Source organism: Vombatus ursinus, unplaced genomic scaffold (genome assembly GCF_900497805.2).
Source record: "Vombatus ursinus unplaced genomic scaffold, bare-nosed wombat genome assembly UNPS02015175.1, whole genome shotgun sequence".
In the NCBI taxonomy this organism is placed as follows: domain Eukaryota; kingdom Metazoa; phylum Chordata; class Mammalia; order Diprotodontia; family Vombatidae; genus Vombatus; species Vombatus ursinus.
The window spans coordinates 22,774,919-22,794,014 of NW_020954953.1; the positions used below are offsets into that span (position 1 = coordinate 22,774,919).

Below are 19,096 nucleotides of genomic sequence, written 5' to 3' on the forward strand. Positions count from 1 at the left end.
GAAGGAGGGGGGACAGGGGAGGAGGCGAAGGGGAGGGGGCGGTGCCCGGACGGCTGCGGGTCATGTGACGCGCAGTTACTGGGTCTTCGCTGCAGCTGCTGGAGCCGCGCTCTCCTCCTCCTCCTCCTCCTCCTTTTCCTCCTTCCCTCCCTTTCCGGCCCTGGCGGCGCGAGCATGACCCAGGAGCAGCCTGGAGCCGCCGCGCACCGCTAGCCCCTCGCTCGCGCGTCCAGTCCTCAGTCCGGCCGGAGACCTGAGCACGATGGGAGGTGCCGCCGCCGCCGCTGTCGCCCTCGCCGCCGCCGCCGCCCCGGCGCCCAGCGCCCACCTGCGGCCCTGGACGCGGCGTCCGCCCCGGCCGCTACCGCCGCCGCCTCCACTGCTGCTGCTGCTCCTGCTGCTTCTCTCAGCCGGAGAGGTCGCCGAGGCCCAGAGCTTGGAGTTCCCGGAGCTGTGCAGGTAGGGAGGTGGGGGGTGGGGGCCTGCTTCCAGGGCGGCGGCGTCTCCCCGAGCTCTCCTCCTCCACCCGCCCCCACCTTTGCGCCAGCCCCCGCCTCTGGCTCCCCGGGGCGGGGGGGCGCGGGTAGCGCCCCCCCTTCCTTTCCACCCCGCCGCGGGCCCTGCTCGGGCTCACTCACCTTTTTTCCCTTTAAGTTGTTACCTTTTGGGGGGGGGGGACGGACCCTGAGGATTTCTTTCACCTGGCCTGGAGAGGAAGCGGAGTGCTGGGACTAGCAGCCCTGGGGCCCTGACCACTTGTGGCTGTCATTAAGTGTGGGGCTGCTTTGTGTGAAGGCGGAGGGGCACTTTCGCCCGGCTGCCGTGGCCCATCTGGATGACAGGCGACCGCCGTGTAGCGCCTGCTTTGCATCACGGCGCATCTGGGAAAGTTGTTTCTTTGTGTGCGTGTGTCACTGTGTGTAGGAGGGGTGGGAAGAAGGAAGGGGGAGGCAAGGCGAAGGGAAGGGTGTGCGTGTGTGTGTGTGTGTGTGTGTGTGTGTGTGTATAGGAGGGGTGGGAAGAAGGAAAGGGTAGACAAGCAGAAGGGAGGGGTGTGTGTAGGAGTGGGAAGAAGGAATGGGGAGGCAAGGAGAAGGGGTGGGTGGGTGTGTGGGGGTGTGTGTGTAGAAAGAAGATAGAAACTTCTTTTCAGTGTTGTTAAGTAGAGGCTCTCCTAGTGAGTCTCCTAAGACAGAACAAGTTGCCCCACCAGAAATTCGTAATAACTGCTTTTTGTTTCACTTGCCCGTTGCACCATGGATTTTTTTTTTTTTCTCAAGTAACTGGTGGGTTTCCTGCTCTAGGTGTGAAATGGGTGAAGGAGGGCAGGAAGAGAGGAATTAATGTATCTGAACTCTGAGTTTCAGAAATTGACCTTCACCCAACTGGTAGCTATTTTCTTGTATCATGGTCGATAAGTCAGTCACTTGCTTAGATGAGGATTATTCCAGTTAGGGGCTATTTGCCCCAGGAACCACAATGTATTATTGCTGCATCTGTTGTGTGATGTTAAATGACTCATATTGGTAGGATATTCTTTTGGCAAGGTCTTTTAAATCGTATTTCCCTTTTGGGGCTATGTAAAATAAACAGTGAAACTCAGATTTTTTTTAAACTTATTAAAACAAAGTAGTATGAAGAGTTCCAAAAGGCTGTATGTAGTTGGACCTACAAATGAGACTTTGAATATATAAGATCCGTTCTGTTTATTCAGCAAACACTTATTGGGCACCTTTTGTGTGCAATTAGGTACACTTTTGTGTTTATGTTATTTGAAAAGGAGATGGAAGGCTGGCTATAAATATAAAGACAGTGCTAGGAACTGAGCAGAATACAAAGATGTGTAAGACCCAGTCTGGAAGAACTTTTACTCTAAACTTATGTTAGGTGTTATTAATTTTCATCATATTAGTATTCAAGTTATATTAGCTGGCTCCAACCTACTTTTTCTAGCTTTTTTCTCTCCCCAATATTACCCATTACACACTGTGTTCCAGCCAAATTGTACCACTACTCATTTCCAGATATTGTCCTGCTCTCTCTTAATACAGTGCTTTTTTTTTTTTTTTTGGACCATCTTTCTTGCCTGGAATGGCTTCCTTCATTTCAATCAGTTGATATCATCTTTTCCTTCCTTCTGGGATCTTAAGGTTTTTCAGCTGAGATCCTCATCTAGAAGTGGTTCTTCCCTGCTTGAATCTCCATAGACATTCTGAACTGAATCATCTCGCCCATTTGTGTTCCCAACCCTGAACATAATAGAAATTTTATGAATGCCTGTTAGATCCTGGATTGTATACTCATCTATGTTGCTCTTGCCTCCCACTCTAGTGGATTATAAACTGCTTGCCAGTAAAGACTGTCCTACAGCCTCCTGGGATACCTAGCTCCTTTCTGGGCTCAATTCAAGTGCCATCTCCTACAAAAGGTCTTTCCTTATTTCTCCAGTTGTTAGCCCCTCTCTGTGTTTTTATTTTGTATATGATGAGTTTGCTTATCTATAAATGTGGATAATAACAGCATCTAACTCCCAGAATTGTTGTGAGGATCACATTGAGATATTTGTGTCTGGAATATGTTAAATGCTTCAGAAATATTAGTTTATTATTATTGAGCCGGTATATATTTATCTATGACCATTTATTACTCTTGTAGAATGTAAATTCCTCGAGGGAAAGGACTATTTCTCCTTTTCTTTTTTGGTTTGGGTAATTGGCTCACTTTCTTAAGGGGTAGCTGTTGGTATAGCGGATAGGGAACTAACTGCTTGGGAAGACCTGTGTTCAAGTCTTGTTTCCCCACACATACTGGCTGTGTGATCCTGGGCGAGTCACTTAATTTATCAGTGCTCTTGTCAGCTTTCTAAGATTAAAAATTGCAGAGAAGTTGCTGACTAGCATTGGTAGATAGAATTTGCTCCACCAGGGAGTTCCCTACATCGATGAAATCACTGGTGTCCCTATTTCTGTTTGTCTTCTGGCATAGTACATCGCTCATTGTAAATGCTTACTAAAATTTTGGTTGAATTTTTTGTTGAGGAACCATAAAGTTAGTATTTGTAGGAGCTTTCAGTCCCACCTTCTACAAGAAATCTTTCCTGATCCCTCTTAACTCTGTCAATTTATGATTTATCTTTTGTATATCTTGTTTGTACGTAGTTGATTATATCTTATTTCCTCCATTACACTGTGAGCTCATTGAGACCAGGGACTGTTTTTTGTTTTTGTATCCCCAGCACTTGGCAAGGTACTTAGCACATAGTAGGAGCTTAAGATATTTTTGTTCACGGACTGATTTCTATTTTAGAAAGAGTAGCAAAAATACTATGGAGAGGTTCATTTCTGTTAGGGGCCATCATTTTATTGAGCTTATATTATCATATAGAGGAGTAGCTCCTTGCTGGCACTAAAATGCATTATGTACTGTACAGAAGATATCCTGAAATACTGTACAGGATGACTTCTGAAGCAAGGTCATGATATCATTGGATTCATAGTGGTAAGAGCCTCAAACTTAGAAGAAATTGACCAGCTTTGTCACTTATCAGCTGGGCAACTTTGGCCAATTACTTCACCTCTCTGGACCCCAGTTTTCTCCTCAGTTCAATGAGAGGGTCAGACTCAGTCATCTCTTAGGCCCCTTCCCCTGTGATTCTGTGACCTAAAAGGAGATGAACAAAAACAAAGGTATTATAACCTGTCAAAAGGAGAAACGGAGCCCCGAAAAACTACTTAAGACTTGTTCACTCAGATGAACGTTCAGAGTTTGAATTTGAGAATATGCTAATCACTTTGAATCCTCAGGCCTGATAATTATACCCATTATCTTATAAGTTTATAGGTGGATTTTAAAGGTAAATCAGTGTACATGTGCCTCTGGTGAATGAGACAGTTGGTTTTACTTTGTGATAGTACCATGTGTCTCTGGTAAATGAGACACTTGATTTTACATTGTGATAGTCACATGAGTGTATTAGCTCATACTCTGCTAATGTTTCAGTAAGTAGGAAGTAATTTTTTTTTGTGTGTCTTTAAAGACTTATAGTTACAATCACACTTGTGCCTAAATTACAGATCAAACTGTGCTGCAGATAATAGTTTTATTAAAGTGTTCATAATGAAAGTTAAATGAAAGTTTAAAAATATTAAATCAAAATTGGGTAAGATCTGCTATTGTAATCTTAGAGTATAGTAGAGGGAGAGGTGTTCATGCTTTTCTGCAAGTTCACCTTCTGTGAAAAAGAAAACAACAATCCTTCTGACATTTTTCCACCCTTCAGCTATATTTAGCTGAATTTAGTTGAATGCATATTTAGTCTACATTATTTGTTATAGGCCCTGGGGTTATGGGAACATAACTCTGTGAAAGATGAGGGTTATCCATTTTATATAAAAGACAACCTTCAAAGAGTTGTAATTAAAGATTAACTTACTTTGGTGGTGACCTGTTGGCACTGACTTCCTATATTTTTCTCACCTGTTAAATGAGGGCGTTAACTAAGATGATGTCTCAGGTTTGCCCTTATTCTAAATTATATGTCTTCTCTATACTTACTATAGTGATTATCATCTCTCTCTCTTCCCTTAGCTTTGGATACATACACCATTTTTTTCAAAAATTAATTTTGTTATTTTTCAGCTAACAAGTATTTATTGTGTCTAAAAAAGAAGAAAAATAAAAACTTTGTAACAAATATGCCTAGTCAAACAAAGCAGATTCCTTTATTAGCTATGTCCAAAAGTGTATGTCTCATTCTGAGTCCATCACCTCCTTGACAAGCAATGGGGAGCACGTTTTATCTTCTGTTCTCTGGAAATAAATGAGGATTGTTACTGTATGGATCAGAGTGCTGAAGTTTGTCAAAGTTGCTTTATAATGTTGTATAAATTCATACGATATTTTGTGTTGCTCTTTATCCCCCTCCTCCAATACACATATTTCATGCCTGTATAATATTTTGATTCTGTTAAGAAATGTGTGACCTTCACGTTGTAGAACAATAAGAATGTGGTATATTTTTGAAGAATGTGATCAGATCAGGTTTTTTTTTTTTTTTAATCCAGGTGGCAGTGCTGAGTGTTTACTGTACTGCTAAAGCAGGATGTGGTAAGATAGCTATTTGGTATGGTGGTACAGCATTTATAGTTGACATTAAAATATTCATACTTGCACTATCTCCCTCCCCCCCAAACTAGCTACTGACTATGAATGGAAAGGTATCTTAAACTCTGCAGATGCCTGAGTTGTTTCTGCAGCTTTTCAATTATAATCTGTTTCTAGTTTATTAATATAGTCTAAAAGCTAGGTAATTTGCTTGGCCCTTAGTATATATGATCTCTCAGAGTCATACTTAATCATTAGTCGTCATGTTACCTTACAGTCCTTCTCCATTGCCTTACTGAGGCACAGTAAGGTTAGGTTGCTAGCTCTGTAACTTCGAACAGGTAAATAGTAGAGCTGGCATTAGACCTGACATCTCCTCACTTGCAGGTTATTAATCTTTATGTTGTGGCACACTGTATTCATAGAGGAGATGGGACTTGAATTCGATATTGAAGGATGCATAGTACTATATTTTCTGAGTTTATAAAATACAATTTTTTAGTCACTAAAATGCAGGGAGCTGGGTGCAGGTGTTCTGGGGCTGATGATCCACAACCAGCTGTGTGTGGGTTCAGATGACAGTGTTGGTGTGGGAGGGGAGGGGATCTCCAGAGTTATAGTACTTCAGTAGTATACTGCTTTCTAAATGGTCCCTGGATTGTCCCTTTCTGTACATACGAATTACACCTTTAGACTGACTGGCTGGGGCAGCTAGGTGTTGCAGTGATTAGAGCACCGGCCCTGAAGTCAGGAGGACCTGAGTTCAAATCCGGCTTCAGACCAAACACTTGACACTTACTAGCTGTGTGACCCTGGGCAAGTCACTTAACCCCAATTGCCTTAAAAAAAAAAAAATAGACTGATTGGCTGAATTCTTAAGGCTGGGAATCTAAGCCTTGGTTGGGCAGGCCTTTGCTCCCTCTCCAGGGGGAAACAGATCGGACATGTCCTATATGACTCCAGGAACCATGCAATCAAGAAGTCTCTCCCTTCCCCTCATTATTTAGAGTCATTATTTTGTGTTTTACAATAATACTGCATGTCTTGCATATAAACAAAATGTCTTGTCCTTGGGAGAAGAGGAAATGCCGCGGTAATACTAGGCAGGAGAGAAGAAGAGGAGAGAGTTATAACTGCTCAGCCCCCAGCATGCCCTCTGGTTAAGAAAACATAATCATACACCTGAGTGCCCTGAGAACTTGGAGCCTGGGAGCCCCTCATGGTTTGCCCTTGTTCTGGACAGGACTGGTTTTGCCAGTTCCTCATTCTTTGGGTTCGTGGAACTGGCCAATACTTATTTATATCTGTTGTCATCCACAGAGATGTTCTGCTCCACAAGGTTGGCCTTTGTTCTTCGCTAGTATTTGATTTTAAACTTTTCCTTCTCCAGCTCCTTCTTAAGACAGAGCTCTTAGTTTGTAATCTCTTCTAACTATATAACCCTTTAGGGACGACTTCTCCACATTTGGCTAACCTTCTTGTACCTGTGCAACCCTACCTTCTTTATTCTTTCCTCCTGCTTATTCAACACCTAAACTCATACTGTAATTGAGCTTTACTAATAGAACTATAGTTTCCTGTTCCTGTGGAGGAAAATAGATCATGCTACTGAAGAGGAGTTCTCACAACCATGTCCCTGGCCAGTTTATCAATAACAGATGTTGGTGAATGATTGAATTTTAGAGTTGGAAGGGGGGACCACTTAGGTTACTTCCATAATGTAGTTGACAAGTAACCAACCTTTGGTTGAAGACCATCGAAGAGAGGGAGCCTCCTGAAGCCCTTTGGAAGTACCCATTACACTTGTGGATAACTCTAATTGTTGAGAGAATTTTTTCTGACATGAAACATAAATTTGCCTTTTTGAAACTTCCCACATTGTTCTTGGCTCTGCCCTTTGGGACAAAGCAGAACAAGTCTCATTCAATGCCAGATGACAGCCCTTCGTATACTTGAAGGTGGCTGTCATATTCTTTCCTGAGCCTTCTCTTCTTTGAGCTAAACATTCTCCCTTTTTTTTTGACTTTTCTCATGTTACCTGGACTTGACTCTTTTTGGGGGTGGGGGGAGTACATTATGAGTAATGGGAAATAAAAACAAAGGTTTCCCAGAGTATACCTAACTTTGTATTGCCATTTTGAATGTATTTAATCTTTTAAAAGTAAATAAAGTAAACATTCTGTAGTCCTTAATGCTAAATACTGTGCCCTTGAAGAGAATGATAATGACTAAGCAACATGTATCTTTAATGCCTGCTATGGGATCAGCAGCATGCTCAACACTTGCTCTGTGTGTGGTGGTGGAGGAGTAGGATAGGGGTCAGAGATAAAAAAAGGAAAAGTGTAAAGTCTCTAATTGTCAGGAGCACATACTAGTCAGGAAGACAAGATGAACAATTAGGGCAGTCCAAACTAGTACATAATTGAGTGCCACACAGTTTAATAGGTGTTCCAAGAAGAAGGAGAATTCAGTGTGGGCTGAATAGAATCATGAAATGCTAGAGTTGGAAGGTACCTTTTGAAACTGTCTATGCTGTCCCCTGATGGTGACTCAGTAAGGCTAAGTGACTAGCTGGTTAATGGTAGGGTTGGGATTTCAATTAGAGTCTCCTGATTTTCCATGCACGGTGGGGAGAGAATTTTGAACACTCAGTTTATAAACATTTAGTTAGCAGCTCCTTTGTGCTTAGGTGTCAGAGATAACAAGGAATGAAACAGCTTCTACCCTCAAGGAGTTTACATTCTGTGGAAGAGACAATATGTACATATAGATAAATATAAGGTAATGTTGAGGAGGAAGCACTGTTAGTTGGGGAAGATCATGGAAGGCCACATACATGTAGGCAGTACTTGAGTTGAGCTCCGGAAGAAAGTAAGGGTTCTAAGAAATGAATGTGAGGGTGGAGGGAGAACATCCTAGTTCAGGAGTAGGGAACCTGCGGCCTTGAGGTCACATGTGGTCCTCTAGGTCCTCAATTGCAGCCTTTGACTGAATCCAAACTTCATAGAACAAGTTCAGTCAAAGGTCCACACTTGAGGACCTAGAGGGTCTCCTGTAGCCTCAAGACCCTTCCGAAGGTTCCCCACCCCTGTATCTAGTTAAAGGGAACAGCAGGTGCACAGATCCAGAAGAGAACATGATAGGTGTAGTGAGCAGGCTAGTTTGACTAGGATAGGAGGTTTTTGATGGGCAGCAGTAGAGAAAAAAGGGAAGGAACAAGCAAGGGGACTATGCTAACCACTTTACAAATATCTCATTTGATCGTCACAACATCCTGGGAAGTAGGTGCTGTTATCTTTATTTTACAGTTCAGAAAACGGAGGCAGGCAAAGATTAAGTGAGTTGTGCAGGGTCACACAGCTACTAAGTATTTGAGGCTGGCTCCCCAGGTTTTTGTGACTTCAGGCCCACAGTTCTATCCACTGTACCACCCAGCTGCTTCTAAAATAATGCTCTGCAAAATAATAACAGGGTGATGGTTATATGTTATGGGAAAGTAATTTGGATGTGATTACGTAGATTCAATTAATTGTCAGTTGAACAAGCATTTATTAAGGGCCTACATTGTACAAAGTGCCTACTTTGGGGATACAAAAAAAAAAAAGACAAAAAAAGACCTCAAGAAACTTTCATCCTTGGACAAGGAGGAGTATAACAATAAGTGGATACAAGTTATTTTGAGGAGGAATAGATCACCTTAAACTAAGGTGATCAGGAAAGCCATAGGCAGAGGCATCTGAGCTGAGTTTTTGGAAGGAAGATAAAGATTCTAAAATGAGGAGGGTATGTGTATCAGTTATGAGGGACAGCCTGTACAGGCACAGAAGTGGGAGATACAGAGTTTGGCAAAGAGCAAATAGGCCAGTTTATCTGGAATATGGAGTTTGTAAAGGGGAATAACATACAATAAGCCTGGAAAGGCAGTACTAAGATTGTCAAAGGTGAGAATAGATTGGATAAGAGAGATACAGGAAGCAAGGAGACCAGTAGTCCAGTTAGCCAACAAGCATTTATTAAATGCTTATTATATGTCAGGCATTGTGCTAAATGTCAGGGATACAAAGAAAGACAAATACATTTTCTCAGCATCCAAGGAGCCCATAGTCTAATAGGGGAGACAACATGCAAATAACTATGCACATAAAAGAGATATACAAAGTAGATGGAAGGGGATCTCAGAGGGATGTCTTTTAGGGGAGAGGAAACTGAGAAAGACCTCCTGCCAAAAGTTGGATATAAGCCAAATCTCAAAGGAAGCCAGGAATCCTGCAAAGGTGAGGAGAGCGAGAACACTTCAGACATGGGGATAGCCAGTGAAAAGGCAGAGTATGGAGATAAGAGTGCCAGTGTTGGATTGTAAAGTGTACAGAGGGGAGTAATTGTAAGAAGACTGAACAAGTAGGCTGGTGCGGTAGTCCTGGTAAGAGGTGATGAAAGCTTGAACTAGGTTGGCAGCCATGTGAGTGGAGAGCATGGGATGGATGTGAAAGATGTCATGAAAATAGAATGAACAATACTTGACAACTGATTGACTATAGAGATGACGGGAAGTGGAAGAGAGTTCCTGTAGAAGGTGGGATTTGAGCTGAATCTTGAAGGAAACCAGGTATAAGTAAACCGGGAAAGCCAGGAGGCATTGTGGACAGCCACTGTGAAGGCATGGAATCACAAGATAGAGTGTAGTGTGTGAGGAACAGCAAGTTAATCCAGTGTAGCTGGATTTAGTGTGTGGAGAGGGCAGTAAAGAGTGTGAGAAGGGTAAAAATATAGGAACGGACCAGGATGTAAAGGGCTTCACATGACAAATAGGGTTTTAGGTTTGATCCTAGAGGTAATAGGGAACTAGTTTGAATAGGAGAGGAGGTGACATGACCAGATCTGTGCTTTCTAAAAATTGTTAATATTCAAGAAGGAAGGGGAATATATTTTAGAGGCTGTCTAAACCAACCCTTCATTTAATAGATTGAGGCACAGGGAAGAGGGTGGACCAAGGTCACAGAGGTCGTAAAGTGGGATTTGAGCCCATGTCCTCTGACTTCAGATATGTTTTTTTTCCCTGCAATTCCACACTGTGTCAAAAGCTGAATAGAGATCAAGGAAGATGAAGATTAAGAGGCCATTGGATTTACTTATTTTTTAAAACAACTTGTACTGGTGATTAAAAAAAAAATTATTTCTAAGCTCCTGGTGCCCACCCTCAAAATCAACTGACAAAGTGACCTCATCTAATGTGTGTAATGTTCCACTTCTTGGCTGCTAGGAGGGAGGTGCTATTCTCTAGAGTCAATATTGATTCTTGGAGTTACTTAGCTTCCTTTTAGTTTTTCCCTTCATTTACATTTTTGATGACATTATGTATATTCTATTAGTTCTGATTTTTTCAGTCTTTCCCAGTTCATACACATCCTCCTGTATGTCTCCAAATTCCTTATATTCATCATTTCTTACTGCACCATAATATTCCATAGCAGTCATACATCATAGTTTATTTAATCATTCCCGAATCTGTGGACCCCACTTTGATTAAAGTTCTTTGATATTGCAGAAAGTATTGTTTTGAGTATTTTGGTATATATGGGAGCTTTCTGCCTTTGACATTTTTGGGGTAGAAAAGACTATTGGGTTTAGCAGTTAAAAGATCCTTTGGTAACTCTGGACAAAGCTATTTTATAAAGTTCATTGGTGGGGTTAGAAGTCACATTGGAGCTGAGAAGTGTGTGATATGTGAGGAAAAAGAGGAATTTGGCAGTGAATGAGTGGAGAGGTTTCAGACAAGATCTTGTTGGGATGGCCAGGCCAACTTTGGTGTTTTTTTTTTAACCATTTAAAAAAATACTTATTTACTTATTATTAGTTTTCAACATTCACTTTTGTAAGATTTTGAGTTCTAAAATTTTCCCATCCTTCCATCTCCCCTCCCTATGATGGCATGCAATCTGATATAGGCTATACATGTACAATCATATTAAACATATTTCTACATTAGTTATGTTGTAAAAGAAGAATCAGAACAAAAGGGAAAAACCTCAAGAAAGTAAAAACAACAACAAAAAAAGAGCAAATAGTATGCTTCAATCTGCATTCAGACTCCATAGTTCTTTTTCTGGATGTGGATAGCATTTTCCATCATGAGGCTTTTGGAGTTGTCTTAGATCCTTGCTTTGCTGAGAAGAGCTAAGTCTATCAAAATCGGTCATCACACAATGTTGCTGTTAACCATGTACAATGTCCTGGTTCTACTCACTTCACTTAGCATCACTTCATGTAAGTTTTTCCAGGTTTTTCAGAAATTTGCCTGCTTACCATTTCTCATAGCACAATAGCATTCCTTTACATTCATATACCACAACTTGTTCAGGTATTCCTCAGTTGATGGGCATCCCCTCAACTTCCAATTCTTTGTCACCACAAAAAGAGGTACTACAAATATTTTTGTGCATGTTGGTCCTTTTCCCTTTTTTATGATCCCTTTGGGATACAGACCTAGTAGTGGCATTACTGGATCAAAGGATATGCACAGTTTTATAGCCTTTTGGGCACAGTTCTCAATTGTTCTCCAGAATGGTTGGGTCAGTTCACAACTCCATCAACAATGTATTAGTGTTGTAATTTTCCCACATCTCTAACATTTACCGTTTTCCTATTTTGTCAAGTTAGCCAATCTGATAAGTGTGAGGTGGTACCTGAAAATTGTTTTAGTTTGCATTTCTCTAATCAATAATGATTCCAACTTGAGGTTTTTAAAGAACTGACCCTGTTTGTAGGTATTGTGCTAACAGATAAAGAGAAATTGAAGAAGAAAGAGTTGAGGTGATCAAGGGAACTTGAATGACACCCTGAGGAGATGAGAGGAGGAGTGATCAGTTATCTAAGTAGAGGGTTGGCCTTCATAAAGAAAAGGGCCATCCATCTCTTTTAGACTGGCTCAGAGGAAGAGCAGGATGGATGTTTTGAAGAATGTAATAAAGAGAGAGCTCACAATAGGAGGGATGGATGACTCCATTTTTCTCAGTAAAGTAGGAAGCAAAATCCTTTACTGGTAGGGAAGAGGGGCAAGAGGAGGAAGATTTGGAACAGCCTCTGGCAGAGTCAAATAAACAAGAATAAATTATTTCTGTGAAGTAGAGAAGGCCCAGTTGAAGTCAGATAAACTTGTATGGATCCAGTTGGCAATTGACCTCTTCCATTGTCTTTAGGAGAGGGTCAGAGAAGGGATGAAGTAGAGGTAATTCAAATGTTGGAGTTTGCTGTGACATAAGTCACGCTAGGGAAAGGGGACAAGGGACTCAAGGGTTGAGTATCTTGTATAGTTTAATTAACCATTTTGTTAGGACTGAAGGAGCCTGACGATAGAGCGAGAGTGATGGCCACAACTAGGGGAGAGGGGAAGGATGGAGTGATTAAAGATAGTAATAAGGACAAAGAATAATTGGGTGCCGTTTTAGGTTCTTGAACTGGGGAAGTAATATGTTAATAATTATTTGTATTCTATACCTTTTGAACATAAAGCTCCTGTGATGAAAGTAAGAGAGAATAACCACAAAAATGTTCTCATTTTTGTGAGATTCCATTGGCATTGGGAAGGAAATAGTGATAGTCACAAAGAGGCTAAAGCAATCAGAAAGCTTTATTTGGGTAGTTCTCAAAAATACCTGTTTGGTTTCAGACTTTGCTATAGAGTCACTTTTAATAAACCTTCTAACCCACTTCTAAATTGGCTTAGTCATTTTTGCCAGGGCAAGCAGTTGAAACAGTGAAAATTGTCATGCTATTGTGAAGGATATAATTTTACACAGACAAATATTTTCAGAGTTGCCAAGTGATGCTTTTTTTTCATTCTTGGAGAAAAGGAAGATTTGGTAAATACCTTGATTTAAAAAATTTTTTTTTATTGTTACTAAAATGGTCATATTTCTAGTTCTTAAAAATGCATAATTGTTGGAGAGCATATTTTAAAAAGTTTTCCCATGTATAATTGAGCATTCTTTTTGGAAAATGAGGATTTGGCTTGTTTGTCTTAAAGTGCGTGGCATCCCACCTTTATGTACCACATGAAGTCCAAACTCCTCTGTTTGGTTTTCAAGGTCAATCATAGTCTGGCACCATTTAACCAATCCAAAGGTTGCTTCTAACCACCCCCCTTGCCTTCCAGTATACTTTGTTTTATGCCAAGCTCCTTGTTGTTTCACATTGTATCGATGCACTTGTCTATATTGTATCCCTTGTCAAAAATGTCATTCCTTCTCTACCTGTCTAGTTCTTAATGTACCCAAACGTTAAGGTTCTCTGACCTCTAGTACAGTTTGCTAACATTTAATTATGTGTGGATGAATTGTCAAATTGCTCTCAGGGCAGTTTAATGGAAAGGGCCCTGGATTTGGAAATTGGAGAACCTTTGGAAGTTGGAGGTTCCTTGGCTTCTGCTGTTTACTTTTTCTGTGACCTTACTCACGTAATTTCCTACTTTGTGACTTCAGATTCCTCGTTGGTAAAATAAGACATTTGGGCTAGATGATCTCCCAGGTCCTTTCTGTTTCATGATGCTGCTTATGATTTTATCTCCCCAACTAGACTGTGAGCTTTTAGCACTCTCTGAATGTCAGGTTGAATGTCAAAGTACTCCATGATGAGCTAGGTGAGTAAAGCACCTGGGCCTGGACACTGGAAGACCTGAGTTCAGATTTGGCCTCAGGTACTTATTAGCTCTGTGACCCTGGGCAAATCATTCTCTACCTCAGTTTCCTCAACTGTAAAATAAGGATAATCATTAACTTCTCAGGATTGTTTTAAGGATCAGATGAGGTAATATTTATAAAGTATTTAGCATAGTGCTTGACTTAATATAAATAAACACATCTCTTCTCCCCCCTCCCCCCAAATCCTTATTGATTGATTAGTCAGTAAAAATATTTATTAAGCCCTTACTATGTGCTAGTCAGGGGCAGCTAGATGGTGCAGTGGATAGAGGCTTGGCCTGGAGTTGGGAGTAGCTGAGTTTAAATCCTGCTTCAATCACTTATGTGTGACTTTAGGCAAATAATGTATTTTTTTTTTTGCCTCAGTTCCTCATCTGTAAAATGGGGACACTCTAGAGAAAGAAATGGCAAGTCACTCTAGTATCTTCTGCTCTCTGGGAGTTTACATTTGAATGGGGAAGATAACACATAAAAGGAAATGAGGGGAGGAGAGGGGAATTTATCCCAAGTTGCTAGCTGGTGGGAAATGAAAGGATGGATGGGCTACTTAAGCATTCTCCTTAAATGGATTAAATGGGTCTGGGTTGAGCCCTCCAGTCAAAGGGAGGGGCCTGGGGCAGAGGGTATTTTTGAAATCCTGGGCTGAAGTAATCTTGCTGATTGAAGAGGTTTTTGGGGCATGGTAGAGAATTGATTAATAATCTGAAACCTAATTGGGTTTTGGAGGAGGATGTTTTTTGATTTCTACAAATTATATTCTGTGATACTGAGTAAATTTAAATACCACTAAGTTGGCCCTTTAAAATCCTGGTGCCAGAATTCATTGTGGGTAAGTGTTTTTGTATTATAACCGAGGTATTGCCTTAGTATCTCTTCACCAGCTGCCATCTGGTTTCTTAGACTTATGTAATAATCCCTTTGGAATTCAGAAAGGGCTTGTCTCCCTCTGGTCATTCTCTTTACTGGCTCTGCACCTAGCATTTCACTTAGGTACATGGTGAATTGGAGAATTTTTCTGTTTCTTTTAAAACACTTATAAAGAATATGAAAGAAAGTTACTTCCTACAGTTAATGGAAGCAATGATAAATGCTCAATTTTGGAGGATCCTCCTAATCTCTGGGATTTAACTACTGGATAAAAGATAACTCTGGGTTTATAAGAGAAGACATGAGAATATCTAATTACATATTACTTTGGAATTATGTCTGCAGTGCAGTATTTGAGTAAGTGTGTAAATGTTAATGTATGATGTTTTTCAGCTCTTCCTCTAGTATTTTACTAGGGTCTTATTTTATAATTTAAAGTATTTTTATTCTATCCAAGTGTAGGTATTTTAAATTGTACTGATTTTGGACGAGTTCTAGCAAAAAGGTATTGGGGTTTAGATTCTCCTCCAAAGCTGAATTTTGGATAATGAGTTTATCAAGAACATTATGTATTTGCCATAAGGACATGAAATGAAGTAGAATTGGAAATTTCTAGTTAAGGGGATGGGGTAGTAATTGAGAAGAGGCCTAATGGGTTCTGTCTAATATAGGAGGTGAGGTAGAGTAGTGGAATTTGGCTTGGGTTGGAGTGCTGCTTTGGAAGTCTGCTGGCTGTTTTACTCTGAGCTAGTTGCTTTACTGCTCTCAGCTTCAATTTTTTCATTTGCAAAACCGGGATAATATACCTAAACCAGCCTCAGTGAAGAAATCACTTTGAAAACTTTAAAGAACTATATAAATATGAGCCATTATTTTTGTCATCATTCTCATTCCACTTTTATTAGCAACTAGCTGTATAACCTTGGGCAAATTATTTAACCTTTCTGTTCCTTAGCTTTTTTTGCCTCTTTTTTTTTTTTTGGCTAGGCAATTGGGGTTAAGTGACTTGCCCAGGGTCACACAACTAGTAAATGTTAAGTGTCTGAGGTCAGATTTGAACTCAGGTCCTCCTGACTCCAAGGCCGGAGCTCTATCCACTACGCCACCTAGCTGCCCCACTTTAGCTTTCTCATCTGCAAAATAAAGGGGTTGGATTTGATAGTTTCTAAGGTACTTTTTAATTTTGAAATTCTTTGTTATTTTCTTGTTTGTTGACTAGGGCACTCTATATTTTCCTTTAAGGACCTCTCTGGTTTGCCTTGAAGGGCTAGGGAGAAGGATTAACTGAGTTGTAAGCACTGGAAAACCATAGGAAAATGTGGGGAGAAAGCAAGTAGTAGAAAAAGATCTGCCTTAGTTTCCTATCTTAAATGACCCTCTGGGACTGTATGCTATCCTTTCCAGCTCTTGATGTGGATAGAACAATTTTTATATCGGTCAGAAGTTGGTAGTGTTGATCCAAGACAGTTTAGTTGATGTCAGAAAGAATCTTTAGGGTTTGAAAGGGAAGGCAGAATGTGAAATTATTCTTCAGGAAGTGCTTGTATTTGTTGTTTGTGGAATAAATTAAGGACTAGTTAGAAGATACAAAATGCTACTTCTTCATTTTTCTCTTCCTCCTTTGTCCCCCCAAAAATCTGGCTCCTCTTTTGCTTGGTGGTGACTGGTAGGTGGAGGCTGGGGAGGATTGAGGAGTGATCCTCTGAGTCATTGGGGTGGGTCTGGGATTTCTCTAATTTCCCTTTGTGCAGGTGAGGGATTACCAGATCTTAAACTTCAGACTAGTGGGTTCAAAAAGATAATTTGGTCCAGCCCCTTTTGTTTTGTAGATGAGAAAACTGAGGCCTAGCTAGTAAGTAGCATGGCCAGGCTTCAAATCCAGCTCCTCTGACTCAAACTCCACTCCTTTTCCACTACAGCTTTGTAGCAGTAGTGCCTGCCTCAGTTATCTGGTAATAAATGAAGGCCAGCCATAGTAGCTTGTTTCTCCCCCAGGTTAGAGGATACCTTAGTAATTTAGTACTTTGGAGTGGAGTCAGCATGTACTTATTTACAAACAGGTTTTCTTACTCCTCCTCTACCCTTGTTTAGAACTTAATCTACAAAATAAACCTGAATTTTCTTTATTGGCCACAAGTGAATATGCCATGTGGATTCTTTTCTAATTCCATTCTAGTGTATGTTCTTTCATCTCAAATTTCATTTTTCAAGGGGTGAGCAAATTAGAAGGTTAACTATCTCAGCGTAACTGGAATGTGTGCATACATGAACACATGAAGGATCTGTGAATTTCATCAGTAACTCCTGATGTGGGGACTCCCTCCCCCCGAAGGCAGAAGTCCTAGGCTTTTGCCTCAGGCCTAGAGGCCTGTATTTTGTGGAGTTATGAGTGTTCTGAGGCTCCAGTGAGTTAATGAATGTCAAATAATGAATGGCAACAATGCTGTTCAGGTGTAATGCTTTATAATTGTTGTGTGTTTTCATTAGGTTAAGTTGCTGGTTTTCAAACTGTAGTCAGTTTTACTGAGACAAGCAGAGCTCTGTGCAGTCTGTTGTACATTTCAGTGTTGATAATCTTGAGATTGAGAATCTCAAGATGGAAAGACCACATTAGATCTGAGAGATTCTCTATACCAAAGTGCCCACTCCATAGGCAGCAGCTGTTTGGGGATAAGTCCATTTGAGCTAGTGACCTGATTCTTTCTCCTCCCTTTTTGTGCTCCCCACCAATGCTAATGCAATTCTTCTTTCCTAACTACTTCGTATTTATTGACTTTATATTTATTTTTATTTATTCTGCATATACTTTTACGGATACATGTTTTTCCCCCTTCATAATATAATGTAATCTCTTTGACAGTAAGGATAAAAGAAAAACTCTTTTTGTCTCTAGTACCTAGCAGTGCTTAGCACATAGTTGGTGCTTAATAAGTGATTATTAATGATGATTACAGAGAAGCATGGAAAGACTTACGTGAAGTATTGCAAAATGAAGTAAGCAGAGCCAAGGAAATAGTGTGCACAGTGACTACATCAGGGTAATGGAAGGAGCAGCAACCAGATCTGCTGAAGACAAATGCTGCAAGACTACAAAGAACAAGGTTGGCCCCAAAGAAGAGTTTCAAAAAGACACCTCCTTGCATAGACCTGGGGGTCAATGGACATGACATATTGAAGATAATTTTAGATTTTTTGGATGTATGAATTGGATTGGGTCCCCCCCCCCTTTTTTTTTAAAAAAGTGTTATAAGAGATGGCTCCCTGTGAAGGGGGAAGAATGCTAGGTGTTGTAAAAACAAGATATCAATACAAGTCTTGGAAAAAAATGTTTGATTTATCTACATCAACTGAAGTATTTTTTATATATGTATGTATGTGTATATAGTGTATGTGTGTGTATATAAATGTATGTATATATACACACACAATGTCATATCAAATCCCACAAGTCCAAAACCAAATTCATTACCTCCTTTCCCTAACCACCTCTGCCCCCAACCAAACAACTCTATTATTTCTGTTGAAGGCATTACCAATCTTTCAGCCTCCCAGGTTTGTAACCAGTTTTGTTTTCAACTTCTCATTCTCCTTTACTAAACATTTACAATTAATTGCAAAATCTTGCTACTACCTCTGCAAAATCTTTTATATCCTTCCTCTTTTGTACCATAGTTCAGACATTCATTTCTTGCCTGGACTATTATAGTGGGGCTCCAGTTTATTCTCTCTTCCTCAAGTCTCTACTCAATACATCTTCAAAAGTGATTTTCCCTAAGTGTAGCTTGATCATTCACTTCCCTGCTCAATTTTGATGGCTCCTTATTGCCTCTAGGATAAAATACAACCCCTATCCCTCCCAGTTATTTTTCAGCATTTAAAAAAAAATTGTCCAAATTCTCTACCACTCCAACCCCTCGCCTGTCCATTGAAAAGGCAAGAAATATGACACCCATTAATACATGTGAAGTCATATGAAACATTTCCTTATTAGCCATGTTGCCGAAAAAGAAAAAGGTGAAAAAAATATACTTCAAACCTGCACATAGAGTTCATCAGTGCTCTTACATTTTTCATCATAAGTCCTTTGGAATTATCTTGTATCATTGTATTGATCAGAGTAGCAAAGTCTGTCATTCATTGTTGATCATGGTTACAATATTGTTTGCTATGTACAATGTTCTCTTGATTCTGCTCAGTTCACTTTGCATCAGTTTGTATGCATCTTCCCAAGTTTTTCTGAAACCATCCAGCTCATCATTCCTTATAAAACAATAGAATTGCTTCACAATCATATACTGCAGCTTGTTTAGCTGTTCCCCGATTGATAGACATCCTCTCAATTTCCAATTCTTTGTCACCATAACAAGAGTTGCTATAAATATTTTTGTACATATAGGTCCTTTTCCTTTTTTCTTTAGTAAGTGTTTATT

At 40.3% G+C, this 19,096-nt stretch overlaps 1 protein-coding gene across 1 annotated transcript in view; it reads left to right on the top strand.

Annotated features, from left to right (window-relative positions):
* Positions 1 to 262: 262 nt before the first annotated feature.
* LOC114031528 (cation-independent mannose-6-phosphate receptor-like) overlaps positions 263 to 19,096 on the top strand; it is a 142,396-nt gene continuing 123,562 nt past the window's right edge. Inside the window, exon 1 of the mRNA XM_027846658.1 lies at positions 263 to 459. Within this exon, the coding sequence (XP_027702459.1) occupies positions 263 to 459 (197 nt within the window). The remainder of the gene's footprint in view (positions 460 to 19,096) is intronic.